Genomic DNA, 16,356 nt, shown 5'->3' with positions numbered 1-16,356 from the left:
CACTATATTGGATTTCAAGGAACTTAATTATGAAAATTGCTCTTTAATTGATTGTATTTCCTTATTGCAATCCGTGTTAAAATCTCCCCACGCTTATAGTCAAAATAAAGCGTTTACTAAACATATCGTTGATGCCTTGATGCAATCTTATGAAGAAAAACATGAGTTGGAAGTTTCTATCCCGAGAAAAATTTATGATGAGTGGGAACCTACTATTAAAATTAAAATTAAAAATTATGAGTTTTATGCTTTGTGTGATTTGGGTGCTAGTGTCTCTAATATTCCCAAAACTTTATGTGATTTGCTAGATTTCCATGATTTTGATGATTGCTCTCTAAACTTGCATCTTGCGGATTCCACTATTAAGAAACCTATGGGAAGAATTAATGATATTATTATTGTTGCAAATAGGAACTATGTGCCCGTAGATTTTATCATTCTTGATATGAATTGCAATCCTTCTTGCCCTATTATTGTTGGTAGACCTTTCCTTAGAATGGTTCGTGCAATTATTGATATGAAGGAAGGGAATATTAGATTCCAATTTCCATTAAAAAAGGGCATGGAACACTTTCCTATAAATAAAATAAAATTACCATATGAATCTATCATGAGAGCCACTTATGGATTGCCTACCAAAGATGGCAATACCTAGATCTATTCTTGCTTGTTATGCCTAGCTAGGGGCGTTAAACGATAGCGCTTGTTGGGAGGGAACCCAATTTTATTTTTATTCCTTGCTTTTTTATCCTGTTTAGTAATAAATAAATTATTTAGCCTCTTTTTTGGTTCTGTTTTTTGTGTTTAATTAGTGTTTGTGCCAAGTAGAACCGTTGGGAAGACTTGGGGAAAGTCTTGTTGAAGTTGCTGTAAAAAAACAGAAACTTTAGCGCTCACAAGAACTGCTGTCATTTTTATTTGGAAAGTGATATTTAGTTTATTCTTTTTGCAGATGATTAATAGATAAATTCCTCACGTCCAGAAATTTATTTTAGAATTTTTGGGGTTCCAGATCTTGCGCTAGCTACAGATTACTACAGACTGTTCTGTTTTTGACTGATTATGTTTTTCATGTGTTGTTTGCTTATTTTGATGAAATCTATGGCTAATAAAATAGTTTATAATCCATAGAGAAGTTGGAATACAGTAGGTATAACACCAATATAAATAAATAATGAGTTCATTACAGTACCTTGAAGTGGTCTTTTGTTTTCTTTCGCTAACGGAGCTCACGGAATTTTCTACTTTAAGTTTTGTGTTGTGAAGTTTTCAAGTTTTGGGTAAAGATTTGATGGACTATGGAACGAGGAGTGGCAAGATCCTAAGCTTGGGGATGCCCATGGCACCCCCAAGATAATCTAAGGACACCTAAAATCCAAATCTTGGGGATGCCTCGGAAGGCATCCCCTCTTTCGTCTACTTCTATCGGTAACTTTACTTGGAGCTATATTTTTATTCACCACATGATTTGAGTCTTTACTTGTTAGTCTACCACAATCATCCTTGCTGTACACACCTTTTGAGAGGGCCATACATGATTTGGAATTTGATAGAATACTCTATGTGCTTCACTTATATCTTTTGAGCTTTATAGTTTTGCTCTAGTGCTTCACTTATATCTTTTAGAGCACGGTGGTGGATTTGTTTTATAGAAACTATTGATCTCTCATGCTTCACTTAGATTATTTTGAGAGTCTTAATAGCATGGTAATTTTCTTAAAATCCTAATATGCTTGGTATGCAAGATTAATAATAAAACTTTCGTATGAGTGTGTTGAATACTAAGAAAAGTTTGATGCTTGATGATTGTTTTGAGATATGGAGCTAATAATATCAAAGTCATGCTAGTTGAGTAGTTGTGAAATTGAGAAATACTTGTGTTGAAGTTTGCAAGTCCCGTAGCATGCACGTATGGTAAATGTTATGCAACAAATTTGAAACATGAGGTGTTATTTGATTGTCTTCCTTATGAGTGGCGGTCGGGGACGAGCGATGGTCTTTACCAATCTATCCCCCTAGGAGCATGCGCGTAGTGCCGAGGTTTTTGATGACTTGTAGATTTTTGCAATAAGTATGTGAGTTCTTTATGACTAATGTTGAGTCCATGGATTATACGCACTCTCACCCTTCCATCCTTGCTAGCCTCTTCGGTACCGTGCATTGCCCTTTCTCACATTGAGAGTTGGCGCAAACTTCGCCGGTGCATCCAAACCCCGTGATATGATACGCTCTTTCACACATAAACCTCCTTATATCTTCCTCGAAACAGCCACCATACCTACCTATTATGGCATTTCCATAGTCATTCCGAGATATATTGCCATGCAACTTTCCATCATTCCGTTCATCATGACACATTCATCATTGTCATATTGCTTAGCATGATCATGTAGTTGACATAGTATTTGTGGCAAAGCCACCGTTCATAATTCTTTCATACATGTCACTCTTGGTTCATTGCATATCCCGGTACACCGCCGAAGGCATTCATATAGAGTCATCTTTGTTCTAGTATCGAGTTGTAATCATTGAGTTGTAAATAAATAGAAGTGTGATGATCATCATTATTAGAGCATTGTCCCAAGTGAGGAATAAAAAAAGAGAAAGGCCATAAAAAAGAGAAGGCCCCAAAAAAGGAAAGGCCCAAAAAAATGAGAGGAAAAGAGAGAAGGGACAATGTTACTATCCTTTTACCACACTTGTGCTTCAAAGTAGCACCATGATCTTCATAGTAGAGAGTCTCTCATGTTATCACTTTCATATACTAGTGGGAATTTTTCATTATAGAACTTGGCTTGTATATTCCAACAATGGGCCTCCTCAAGTGCCCTAGGTCTTCGTGAGCAAGCAAGTTGGATGCACACCCACTAGTTTCTTTTGTTGAGCTTTCATACATTTATAGCTCTAGTGCATCCGTTGCTTGGCAATCCCTACTCCTTGCATTAACATCACTCGGTGGGCATCTCCATAGCCCATTGATTAGCCTCGTTGATGTGAGACTCTCTTTTTTGTCTTCTCCACATAACCCCCTCATTATATTCTATTCCACCCATAGTGCTATGTCCATGGCTCGCGCTCATATATTGTGTGAAAGTTTATAGGTTTGAGATTACTAAAGTATGAAACAATTGCTTGGCTTGTCATCGGGGTTGTGCATGATGAGAGCATTCTTGTGTGACGAAAATGAAACATGACTAAACTATATGATTTTGTAGGGATGAACTTTCTTTGGCCATGTTATTTTGAGAAGACATAATTGCTTAGTTAGTATGCTTGAAGTATTTTCATTTTTATGTCAATATGAACTTTTGTCTTGAATCTTTCGGATCTGAATATTCATACCACAATTAAGAAGAATTACATTAAAATCATGCCAAGTAGCACTCCGCATAAAAATTCTCTTTTTATCATTTACCTACTCGAGGACGAGCAGGAATTAAGCTTGGGGATGCTTGATACGTCTCCAACGTATCTATAATTTTTGATTGCTCCATGCTATATTATCTACTGTTTTGGACATTATTGGGCTTTATTACCCACTTTTATATTATTTTTGGAACTAACCTATTAACCGGAGGCCCAGCCCAGAATTGTTGTTTTTGCCTGTTTTAGGGTTTCAAAGAAAAGGAATATCAAACAAAGTCCAGACGGAATGAAACCTTCGGAAACGTGATTTTCTCATCAGATAAGATCCAGGAGACTTGGACCCTCCATCAAGAAAGCCACGAGGTGGTCACGAGGGTGGAGGGCACGCCCCCTGCCTCGTGGGCCCCTCGAAGCTCCACCGACGTACTTCTTCCTCCTATATATATCCACATACCCCCAAACGATCGGGGATGGAGCCAAAAACCTAATTCTACCGCCGCAACTTTCTGTATCCACGAGATCCCATCTTGGGGCCTGTTCCGGAGCTCCGCCGGAGGGGGCATGGATCATGGAGGGCTTCTACATCATCATCCAAGCCCCTCCGATGAAGTGTGAGTAGTTTACTTCACACCTACGGGTCCATAGTTAGTAGCTAGATGGCTTCTTCTCTCTTTTTGGATCTCAATACAATGTTCTCCCCCTCTCTCGTGGAGATCTATTCAATGTAATCTTCTTTTTGCGGTGTGTTTGTTGAGACCGATGAATTGTGGGTTTATGATCTAGTCTATCTATGAATAATATTTGAATCTTCTCTGAATTCTTTTATGTATGATTGGTTATCTTTGCAAGTCTCTTTGAATTATCAGTTTGGTTTGGCCTACTAGATTGGTTTTTCTTGCCATGGGAGAAGTGCTTAGCTTTGGGTTCGATCTTGCGGTGTCCTTTCCCAGTGACAGAAGGGGCGGCAAGGCACGTATTGTATTGTTGCCATTGAGGATAACAAGATGGGTTTTTTTTATCATATTGCATGAAACTATCCCTCTACATCATGTCATCTTGCTTAAGGCGTTACTCTGTTTTTAACTTAATACTCTAGATGCATGCTGGATAGCGGTTGATGAGTTGAGTAATAGTAGTAGATGCAGAATCGTTTCGGTCTACTTGTCTCGGACGTGATGCCTATATACATGATCATACCTAGATATTCTCATAACTATGCTCAATTCTGTCAATTGCTCAACTGTAATTTGTTCACCCACCGTAGAATACTTATGCTCTTGAGAGAAGCCACTAATGAAACCTATGGCCCCCGGTTCTCTTTCTCATTATATCAATCTCCATCACTTTATTGTTGATTTGCTTTTACTTTGCTTTTACTTTTTACTTTGCATCTCTATACCAAAAATACCAAAAAAATTATTTATCATCTCTATCAGATCTCACTTTCGTAAGTGACCGTGAAGGGATTGACAACCCCTAAGCGTGTTGGTTGCGTTGAGCTATTGTTTTTTTGTAGGTACGAGGGACTCGAGCGTAGCCTCCTACTGGATTGATGCCTTGGTTCTCAAAAACCGAGGGAAATACATACGCTACTTTGATGCATCATCCCTTCCTCTTCGGGGAAATCCAACGCAGTGCTCAAGAGGTAGCAGTCGCCCCTCCGCCGCGTCTCATCACCGACATGGACCGTGCCGACCATGCTCGGCGGCAGCGCCGCCTCCTCATCGCCGAGGAGGACGAGCGAGCCATGGCGGAGTGGCGCCGTCGCCACCCGGAGGACGTCGCCGACGAGCGTACCTACTGGGCGGAGATGACGGCAAGGCGCCGCGTGAAGCAGGCGGACCAGCGTCGGCGGAAGGCATTGGCGAATGCGTAGTCCGATATCGTTGCAGCAGGTGGGAGGTCGATCTTCACGGCAGACGATGAACGTTGGTTGGACATGTGGCTCGATACCTCAGACGACACCGACGAGGATGATGATGGTGATGATGGTAGCGACTTGGAGTAGTTTCTATCTATGTATGTCGTAGTAGTTTCTATCTAGTTGCACCGTAGTTTTATCTAGAGGTAAATACACCGGTGGTGCTTGAACTTGTCACGGATGTGCAGTTTAGTGCCTGAACTTGTAAAATACATTGAACTGGTTCCATAACATGGCATGGACGTGCATATATGGTTTAAATGATGTGTGTATACGTCCGCGACGCTTGTGAGGCGCGCCAACATGGCATGGCACCCGAGGTGTGTGGCCTGTTTTTTTTTGCAGAAACCCCTTCGGAATTATTTTTCATACAATAAGGCCCTTGTAGAGAAACTGACAATTTTTTTGCTTCATGATGATTCAGAACCTTGCGCTACAATTAATTTTCGTACTATAATTATAAAATAATAAAAAACTAGCGCTGTGGTGGTTACAAAAGGGTGATCTACTAGTCAAGTGCATGCTGGGCTAGCCAATAGACCACTTCACATTTGCTGCTCCATGATGATTCATAAGCTTTATAAACTAGGTGGAACAACATAAATAAAGGGATTTTTTGCGAAGTATAAATAAAAGAAATTTAATGAACCAGCAAAAATAGTACCAACTATGTGACTCGAACATCCGACCAAAGCTTATGGACCAGGCACGGATGCCATTCCAACCAATGAGTTCTCATGTATCGAAAGTACAAGTAATCTTTATGACTGTCTAACAAACATAATTTCAAAAGAATGCAAAAATCTTCATGTCATTTAAAAAATCACATGTTATTTTAAAACATACTCATTCAATTGAAAATATTATGAATGATAAACATGTTTATATGATTCAAGTATTATTCATATGAGGATCCGCAATCTAAGGGCGCACTAGACTTGTAGTTTTTTTAGAAAACACACGGTTTTTACTTAAAGCATTAGCACATTTATAACTACATGAATATTTTATTCAGAATGTGGAAATTTTAAAATTATATGAGAATTTATTTACATATATGAACATTTGTAAAACTACTATAATATTTTATTAAAATGCAAACATTTTTTCAGATTATAAGATATAATCTTGATTCATAATTTTATTATGTGTGTTTTTTTAATTATTGCATTGGTATTTTATGAAATTATGTGAACTTTTTAATGTAATTTGTTTTGAATATATGTCTATTGTTTGTAACAAATGATTATAATTTACGTATTTTTACAAAATTTTAAAATAAAAAAAACTGAGCCACGCTATGGTCTAGTTTAGCGAGAGGGGCTTGTTATGTTATAAACCTAAATTTATCATTTTTACCATTCGATGTCGTCAGTTGAAGTGGTATGTGCGTCGGCTATATAGCCCCTAGTTGTAGGTTCAAATCAACAGGGCTATATTGCTGGAATAAATTTTTAAATTTATGTTGTTCAGCTTTATATATGTATAGTGTATGAATCCTTTTATGACGCTAAATTTGAGCCGGCCTACTGGCTAGCCACACTCACCTGTGCGCGTCAGGTTGTTGTTTTGAACCCCGTACCCATTTTTAATTATTAATATATTTTTTATAATTTATCATTGCAAGGAAAAAATAATCTAGAGGGTTCTCCGGAAAAAAAACCAGGCCACACACCCTGTCCCTGACAGTGAGTCCCATGCCATGATGGTGCGATCGTCAACGTCACAGATGTATAGAAACAAGATTTGAACCGTATATGCACGTCTATGCCAAGTTACGGAACCAGTTCAATGTATTTTGCAAATTTGGACACTAAAGTGCACATTCGTGGCAAGTTCAAGCACCAGTGGTGTATTTACCTCTTTTATCTATCTATGCTTTCGAACTATCTATCTAGTTGCACCGATGTAAAATACCTTTGTATTGTTTTTTATCTATCCAATCTATCGTTTTTTTATCTATGCTTCTGATGTAAAAATGTTGTAGAATGAGCGCGAGATGCTGGAGCGCGCGCGCTGCATTTTAGCGCGGCTGCTGGAGCCAGCACTGCGCGCCGCGCCAAACCAGACAATGGGCGCGCGGCAAAGCAGTTTTTAGCGCGTTCGGCGCCTGTTGGAGATGCTCTAAGGCTGCTATTTCTAACGGTTTTTCTTAATCCCCACAAAAAAAACAGTTTTTCTTATAGTCTTGCTAAATCTTTGTCGACTAAGACTTCGTTTTGTCTCAGCCGATGCTATATTCGTAAAATCTTACATTGAGATCCGTGTATTTTTTTTTCTGTTTTCTATCTTTATACATGTTATGTCACTCGACCGAGAGTTACTGAAACATAGCCACACTTTTTTTCCTTAGAGGGTGTTTGTTTCCAGGGACTTATTGGTCTAGGAACTTAAATAAGTCCCTATAAGTCCCATCTAAACCAAACAAGAGGGACTTATAGGGACTTAAAGTGGGCATTTAGGACTTATGAAATAAAACCCTCAAGGAGGGACTTATAGTTGTAATATGGTCTTATAGAGACTTATAAGTCCCAGAAACCAAACAGATAGGGACTTTTTAGGGACTTGGGACTTATAAGTTGGGACTAAAAAAAGTCCTAAGACTTATGAACCAAACAGGGCCTTAGTATGAATTGCTGGTTTCACAATGGGCGATGAAAGATAACCTCAAACAGTTTTGCTAAAGCACATCTAGATGTGCCATAAGTATTGCACATCTAAGTTCTATGTCATTGATTTTGCATCGAGATTTGTGTGAATATTTTTTTTTTGTGCTTGATTCACTCACTTAGATGTGCAATAACTAAAGCACATCTAGATGTGCCCTAGACACACCCAACCTCAAAACCAGGCCGGGTGGCTCCTGGAAAGACCTGCAACATCGATCGCATCTCCATCTTTCTCTTCTCCCATTGGCGTGCAACTAGCACAAGCTCCAATCATGGTCACCGTCGATCGTTGAGCCAGCAGCAACAACCACAAGCTCCAAGAATAGCCATGTGCAGAATGACTTGCGTCAATGGTGGACGAGCCCCCAAACATAGCACGCCGACGCCCGGGTCAAACCGGCTTAAACTTGGCATGGCGCCACCCACCACCGCTTAACCCCCGCCCATTTCTCCCTCCCCCTCAAGTCTCCTCCGCCCCCTTCCCTCTCCTCCGATTGGCCCCGCCCAACCAGAGAGAGGGCGAGAGGGCGCCACCCCAGCCAGGCCCAGGCCACCACAATAACAAAAATCAGCACGACGACGTCCCCGGCGTCGGGCGCTGCGCGTCGAGGTGGCGGCGGCGGCCGCGGTGTCGACTTGAGCGGCGGCACAACAGCAGCGTGTGGGCGAGGGTGACGAGGACAAGCACCGCGCTTAAGATGGTGCGCCGCGGGGCGCTCCCGCTGGCGCTGCTGGCCGTGCTCGCGACGCTGACGGCCGTGGCGGGGCAGGGGAAGCCGGTCACGGACAACGGCTCGGGCGGCGGGTCGGGGCCGTCCAAGTTCACGCCCAAGGACGCCTTCTACATCGACTGCGGCGGCACGGCCGCCGCCGACACCAAGGACGGCAAGTCCTTCAAGACCGACGCGGAGGCCAACAGCCTGCTCTCCGCCAGGGACAACATCAAGGTCGCCGACGACAAGGCCGACGTGCCGTCGCACCTCTACCGCTCCGCGCGGGTCTTCAAGGAGGAGGCCGTCTACAACTTCCCGCTCACGGCCCCCGGCTGGCACTTCATCCGGCTCTACTTCTTCCCCATCAAGAGCGGGGAGGCCGACCTCGCGGCGGCCACGTTCGACGTGTCCACCGCCGTTAACGTCCTTCTCCACGGCTTCACCCCCGAGGCGAAGGCGGTCATGAAGGAGTACATCGTCAACGCCACGGAGAACAAGCTCGAGCTCAAGTTCACCCCGCAGTCGGGCTCGGCGTTCATCAACGCCATCGAGGTCGTCAACGCCCCCGACGAGCTCATCAGCAAGACGGCCCTGACGGTGTCGCCGCTAGCCGAGACAAGCGGGTTGTCAGAGGCTGCGTACCAGGTGGTGTGCCGGCTCAACGTCGGTGGCCCGCCCATCGGCCCCGTGAACGACACGCTCGGCCGGCAGTGGGAGGACGACGGGCAGTACCTGAACCCCAAGGACGCCGGGACGGAGGTGTCGGTGCCGACGAGCGCGATCAAGTACCCCGACGCGTTCCCGGCGACCAAGCTCGTGGCACCCACGGCGGTGTACGCGACCGCCCGCCACATGGCTGAATCCGGCGTCGCGAACCAGAACTTCAACGTGTCGTGGAAGGTGGACGTGGACCCGTCGTTCGACTATCTCGTCCGCCTCTTCTTCGCCGACATCATAAGCACGTCCGCCAACGACCTCTACTTCAACGCGTACATCAACGGCCGCAAGGCCATCTCCGCCCTGGACCTCTCCACCATCACCGGCGACCTGGCCGCGCCCTACTACAAGGACTTCGTGGTGAACTCGTCGGTCAACACCGACGGCCACATTATCATCGGGGTCGGGCCGCTGGGGCAGGACACGGGCCGCAACGACGCGCTGCTCAACGGCGCGGAGGTGCTCAAGATGAGCAACTCGGTGGGCAGCCTGGACGGCGAGTTCGGCGTGGACGGCCGGATGGTGGACGACGGCAGCGGCACCCGCAAAGTGGTCGCTGCCGTGGGGTTCGCCATGATGTTCGGCGCCTTCGCCGGCCTGGGATGCATGGTGGTGAAGTGGCACCGGCGGCCGCAGGACTGGGACCGGCGCAACAGCTTCTCGTCGTGGCTGCTGCCCATCCACACGGGCCAGTCCTTCTCCAACGGCAAGGGGTCCAAGAGCGGCTACACCTTCTCCTCCACCGCGGGGCTGGGCCACTTCTTCACCTTCGCGGAGATGTCAGAGGCGACCAAGAACTTCGACGAGAGCGCCATCATCGGCGTGGGAGGGTTCGGCAACGTGTACGTGGGCGAGATCAACGACCCCGACGAGGAGGGGTCCAGGATCAAGGTGGCCATCAAGCGCGGGAACCCGTCGTCGGAGCAGGGCATCAACGAGTTCAACACCGAGATCCAGATGCTGTCCAAGCTCCGGCACCGCCACCTCGTGTCCCTCATCGGCTACTGCGACGAGGGCGAGGAGATGATCCTCGTCTACGAGTTCATGCAGCACGGGCCCTTCCGCGACCACATCTACGGCGGCCCCGAGGGCCTGCCCACGCTCTCCTGGAAGCAGCGCCTCGAGATCTGCATCGGCGCCGCCAGGGGCCTCCACTACCTCCACACCGGCACCGCGCACGGGATCATCCACCGGGACGTCAAGACCACCAACATCCTCCTCGACGAAAAGTTCGTGGCCAAGGTGGCCGACTTCGGCCTCTCCAAGGACGGCCCCGGGATGAACCAGCTGCACGTCAGCACCGCCGTCAAGGGCAGCTTCGGGTACCTCGACCCGGAGTACTTCCGGTGCCAGCAGCTGACCGACAAGTCGGACGTCTACTCCTTCGGGGTGGTGCTGCTGGAGACGCTGTGCGCGCGGGCGCCCATCGACCCGCAGCTGCCGCGCGAGCAGGTCAGCCTCGCCGAGTGGGGCCTGCAGTGGAAGCGCAAGGGCCTCATCGAGAAGATCATGGACCCCAACCTCAACGGCAAGGTCAACCCGGAGTCGCTCGCCAAGTTCGCCGAGACCGCCGAGAAGTGCCTCTGCGAGTTCGGCAGCGACCGCCTCTCCATGGGCGACGTGCTCTGGAACCTCGAGTACGCGCTGCAGCTGCAGGAGGCCAACCCGCCCGAGGGCGCCACCGACGCCGACGACGCCGACGCCTCCATCGTCTCCTCCGCCAGCGGCGTCACCACCGTGCCCGACCAGTCCACCACCTCCGCCAACGAGCTCTTCGCGCAGCTCGCCGACATGAAGGGGAGATGATCCATCGTCTGAATCGATCATCCATCCCTCCACGCGTCGCCGTCAGTCCTCACCGATCGAGCAGCACCGCCCTAGTTCGTCAATCCGTGCGCGCGCCTTCTGCATGCCAGTCCATGCATGCATCCATGGTGGAACGGATCAAGGAAGGATCCGATCATAACTCAAAACCAAACCAGGTCGATCGAAGAGTGTATATATGTGTGTAATGTATGTATGTGTCTCAATCGCGTTTACCGATGCAGAAAATTCCAAAATGTATACCGCAACTGTATGTAAAATCATGGCGTCAATTACACTTTGTCTCACAAAAAGTGTTGATTTTGTTAGCATGCATTCAGCTGGAGCTCATTTCTCTTTTCCCCCGCATAACAAAGAGCTCGTTTCTCTTAATATTGATTGGATTATTAGTAGGATTTCCAGCCAGAAAGCTGAGGATCTTGTTATCGGATTTTTCTATGTATGAGATTTATATTGCTGAATTTTCTATGGAACAAAATAAGAGTCCTGGTCCTGCTGGTCTCCCATTGAGTTTTACCACATATGATGCAATTTGATTAAATGGTGTCTAAAAGCTATGATTGATGATTTCCAGAGAGGTAACATTAGCATTGCTACCTTGAGCTATGGAATTATCACATTGATTCCTAAAAGCAGTGATGGTAAACAAATTCAAAATTGCTGGCCCATTTCCCTCTTGAATGTTAGTTTAAATTTTTTTCACTAAAATCTTTATGAATAGATTGAGTGGAGTGGTGAGTCCTCCAATTTCTCTTGTACAAACTGCTTTTATTAAGAAAAAAGTCCATTTTACTACCCTGAATAAAGTTGGTGGTTCACAATACCCCCTCATCTAATTTTCTGTTCCTTTCACCCCCTAAACAAACCCATACCGGATGAAAGAACCCCCCGGGTGGATTGTCTCTACTTGCTGCTGATGTGGCATTGGTCAACAGTGGTTTTGACCTGCGGGTGGGCCTCCCTTGGCAGGTGTGGCTGAGATTGACGGGTGGGGCCTAGAGGAGGCGGGGTCCGCTTGACAGGTCTGTCTCCTTCCTCTGTCGCTCGCCCGCGAGACAGAGAGGAGCTCGGGCGCTCGCCTCGGCGGCAAAGGCCACCCCCGGCGGAGCTACGACCACCGGATTGACCCCCGTGATGCAGCGCGTACCCCGGCAGCAGCAGCAAGCAAGGCAACAACGGCACAAGCAGCAGCCACAAGCAAAGCAGCAGCGAGCGAGCGCACGGGGGTAGCTGCAGCTGCGGCGCACACGGGCACAGATCGAAGGGGGAATCGGCAGAGGAGCTCACCGCGGAGCTCGTGGACGAGGTTAGTGAGCGCGGGTGTCGACGGACACAACGAAATCGATGACAAGATGCGGCGGCCGTGGACGAAGACGATGGCGATGGCGAGCGTACGTGGCCTCCTAGCCCGAGCCCTTCGGCGAGGGTGAAGGAGACGACGATGGCGGAGCTACTGGGCGTCTTGGCGTGACAAGGGGAGGCCTGCGGCCGCGGGATCGACGCGGCGACGGCGACCATGAGCTTCAGGCGACGAACAAGGGATATGCGGGAGATTTGGGGTTAGAAAAGAGGGAAGCAAGAGGAAAGAGAAGGGAGGAAGGAGAAGCAGGGCGCTCGGCGCGGCGGCTTGGAACTCCGGCGGTCGCCGGCGTCGGCCGGAGACGGCGGGGTTGGGCGCAAGGGGAGGCTGGAGCTCCTCTATCTCAGCCCAGCCTGATGAGGGGGGGGGGCACCTGTGGTCAAAACCACCGTTGATCACTGCCACATCAGCAGCCATTTGAGTCAAACCACCATAGGGACCGATTTTGTCCGGTATGGGATTGTTTAGGGGTGAAGGGAACAGAAATAAAGATCAGGGGGTTATGTGAACCACCAACTTTTTTCAGGGTAGTAAAATGGACTTTTTTCTTTTATTAAAGGCAGGTATATTATGGAAGGGGTCCATATCCTACATGAAGCCATGAACACTATACATGCTAATAGCATGGTGCTATGGTTTTCAAAGTGGACTTTAAAAAGCATATGACAAATTTAAATGGTCTTTTGAACATAAGATGTCAAGTTTAAAAGATTTCCCAGATATATGGAATGGATTGTGAAAATCATGAAAGGGGGGCATGTTGGAATTAAAGTTAATAATTTTATGGGCCCTAGTTTTGAAACTTTCAAAGGCTCGAGACATGGTGATTTTCTGTCCCCACTGATATTTTATTGGGTTTTCAAAGGCCCTAGTTTTGAAAATTTCTCGTTTACATTTTTAAAATATGAAAAAGATGAGCAAAAATTGGGTGGAGACCGGCTGCAAACCTCCTCCCATGCATACCCAATCCGATCTGCCGCCACCTGTCCCTGCTCTCCATCTAACGCTATCCTCTCATCCCCACCTGCGCGTACGTTTCTCGGCTCGAGTACCTCGCATCCGCTCCAGGAAACAAACTACGCGGCTCGTATCAATCGCTTCCGCGGTAATTGGAGTCTCCATGGCCGAGCAATCGGAGCCTTCTTCTCCACGCGATCGGACTGGTGGGCGTGGGATCCCTGGGTCGGAGATGGCCGCACCGCGCCAGAAAGCCTCGCCGCCCTCTCTCTCCCATGGCTGCATCGGCCCAGAATAAGAGCCATCGCCGTCGCGGGTCGTGCTCCCGCTGCCTGAAGTGTCGCCTCCATTGAGAAGGACGGGAGTCGCCACGCCGGAGTCTGGCACTGTCGTCGCCTTGGATCATGTAAACCATGCGGATGAGGACGACCGCTGCTCCACCTCATACAGCCCGCTGTCGAAAGTGGCGCCGGAGGCAGCAACATGCGACATAGACTTGCCGCCACCGCACGTAACAGAAGACCAGGAGTATGACACAACCAACATGACTGGAGAAAGAGGCCAGGAGGACGATGTGAGCGACAGTGGGCGTGCAACTGACGGAGAGGAGATACAATAGGTATGGTCGTTGCCTGGTTCTTCGAGATTGTCCCTTACAACAATCTCAACATGCATGTGTATAGTACATTGTCATGCCAAAAGCTAGATCAGGAAGTCAAGATAAGATGTTTCTCTCCAATGAACAATTTGAGGATGGCATATTAATAATTCTGTACACAACGATTTGCTCGTATTTGGCTTGATAATACAATAGCTTATTCAGAACAAAGTATTCCGTCCATGATGCACGTAATGTACAATTAATGTGTTGTGAAGAAAAACATAATATATAGTTTACATTGTGGTAACGTATCTTTAGTTCTCAACACTTTTTAATGTAGGTGGTTGATAAAGTTGGGCAAGCTTTGATCGTTCCCAACGTCATTCGATTCAGAGCAGAAAGCATACGACATGTACAACACGTATGCCGGCAAGGTTGGGTTTAGTATCAGAAAGAGCCAGACAAAACGCCGCCAAGATCCAAGTATATACCAGAAATATATAGTTTGCAGTAATCAGGGAGAACGAGAAACTGAATCATCAAAGGCCACTACAAGAACAGGTTGTCAGGCTCGTGTTCAATTTAGTGTCAGTAGAGAGGGGATTTGTACAGTGCAAAAGGTTGTAACCGATTATAATCATTATCTTGCTAGTCCCAATAAGTTACACATGCTGAGGTCCCAACGACGTGTTGTAGAAGCGGACAAAACGCTAATTGGCCAGATACGTGAAGCTGGGATGAAGCCATCTCAGGTGTATGATTTCATGGTAGCGTTCTATGGAGGAGGCGACAAAGTGCCATTCTCAAAAATGGATTGCAATAATGAGATTGGTAAGGAAAGGAAGAGGTATTTAGAATCCAATGATGCAAAAACACTGTTAGAATACTTGAAGAATAAGCAGAAGGAGGATCCAACGTTTTTTTATGCGATTCAAGTAGATGAGAAGGATGGTCAGATAGCTAATTTTTTGGGGGCAGATGGTCAGTCCATTATGGATTATGCATGCTTTGGTGATGCCGTATCATTTGACACCATGTTTGATATCATGAGAAGGATGGTTGAAGTTTGACGATTTTTCATATGCTTTCAGGAACAATTTGCTCTATCATTCTGATGGAGTGCCAAATCATGAAAATATGGAACCTTGCTTTGTAATATCTACATGATTATCTATTTATTCTCATAGGGCTGCTTTACTGGAATGCTACTCCTTGGTGTTTAAATTTCGGTCCAATTTGAATCCATTTGCAATCACTTTCCAATCAGCGCTATATGAGTACAATGAAATGTTCAAATGTAAAAATGTGAAATCTGCATGCTTTCAGTTTTGATACATCGACGCATCCTTTTCTAACAAAAAGGAAGTGAGGTTCTCTCTTGTAAAAGCTAGCAGGACCTAGCTGTGCTTTCCTGTTTGCAACAAAATCAAGATATGAGCATGTAAAAGATGATATAAACATCAGGTTTTTTTTTTAATTTATAGATGATCCCAAGAATCTATCCTTTTACAGATATGAAAAATTACAGACAATAATTTTGAACAATTTACAATAGAGTATCATCATTATTTTCATCATAAGCTTCTGAATCTTGAAATTCACTGAAGAAAGTATGTTGTAACCAAAAGAACATCAGCGAGCATTTTGACATCTTTTCAGACCTCATAGTGTTGAGGAACGTAGTAATTTTAAAAAAAATCCTACGCACACACAAGATCATGGTGATGCATAGCAACGAGAGGGGAGAGTGTTGTCCACGTACCCTCGTAGACCGAAAGCGGAAGCGTTTGCACAACGCGGTTGATGTAGTCGTACGTCTTCACGATCCGACCGATCAAGTACCGAACGTACGGCACCTCCGAGTTCAACACACGTTCAGCTCGATGACGTCGCTCGAACTCCGATCCAGCCGAGCTTTGAGGGAGAGTTTCGTCATCACGACGGCGTGGTGACGATGATGATGTTCTACCGACGCAGGGCTTCGCCTAAGCACCGCTATGATATTATCGAGGTGAACTATGGTGGAGGGGGGCACCGCAAACGGCTAAGAGACCCAAGAGATCAATTGTTGTGTCTAGAGGTGCCCACATGCCCCCGTATATAAAGGAGCAAGGGGGGAGAGGCGGCCGGCCAGGAGGAGGCGCGCCAGGGAGGAGTCCTACTCCCACCGGGAGTAGGACTCCCTCCTTTCCTAGTTGGAGTAGGAGAAGGGGGGAGGAGGAGGGAGA

The 16,356-nt window shown here is 46.5% G+C and overlaps 1 protein-coding gene across 1 annotated transcript; it reads left to right on the top strand.

The window, feature by feature from the left end:
- The first annotated feature begins 8,400 nt into the window (after positions 1 to 8,400).
- Positions 8,401 to 11,562, top strand: LOC123150886 (probable receptor-like protein kinase At4g39110). The gene has a single exon (XM_044570699.1). The coding sequence runs from the start codon at positions 8,655 to 8,657 to the stop codon at positions 11,190 to 11,192; it is 2,538 nt and encodes an 845-aa protein (XP_044426634.1). The 5' UTR covers positions 8,401 to 8,654; the 3' UTR covers positions 11,193 to 11,562.
- Positions 11,563 to 16,356: the final 4,794 nt, after the last annotated feature.

This window comes from Triticum aestivum, chromosome 7A (genome assembly GCF_018294505.1).
Source record: "Triticum aestivum cultivar Chinese Spring chromosome 7A, IWGSC CS RefSeq v2.1, whole genome shotgun sequence".
Lineage (NCBI taxonomy): Eukaryota > Viridiplantae > Streptophyta > Magnoliopsida > Poales > Poaceae > Triticum > Triticum aestivum.
The sequence above is the reverse complement of the archived record's forward strand: the minus strand, read 5'-3'. Positions and strand labels throughout refer to the sequence as shown.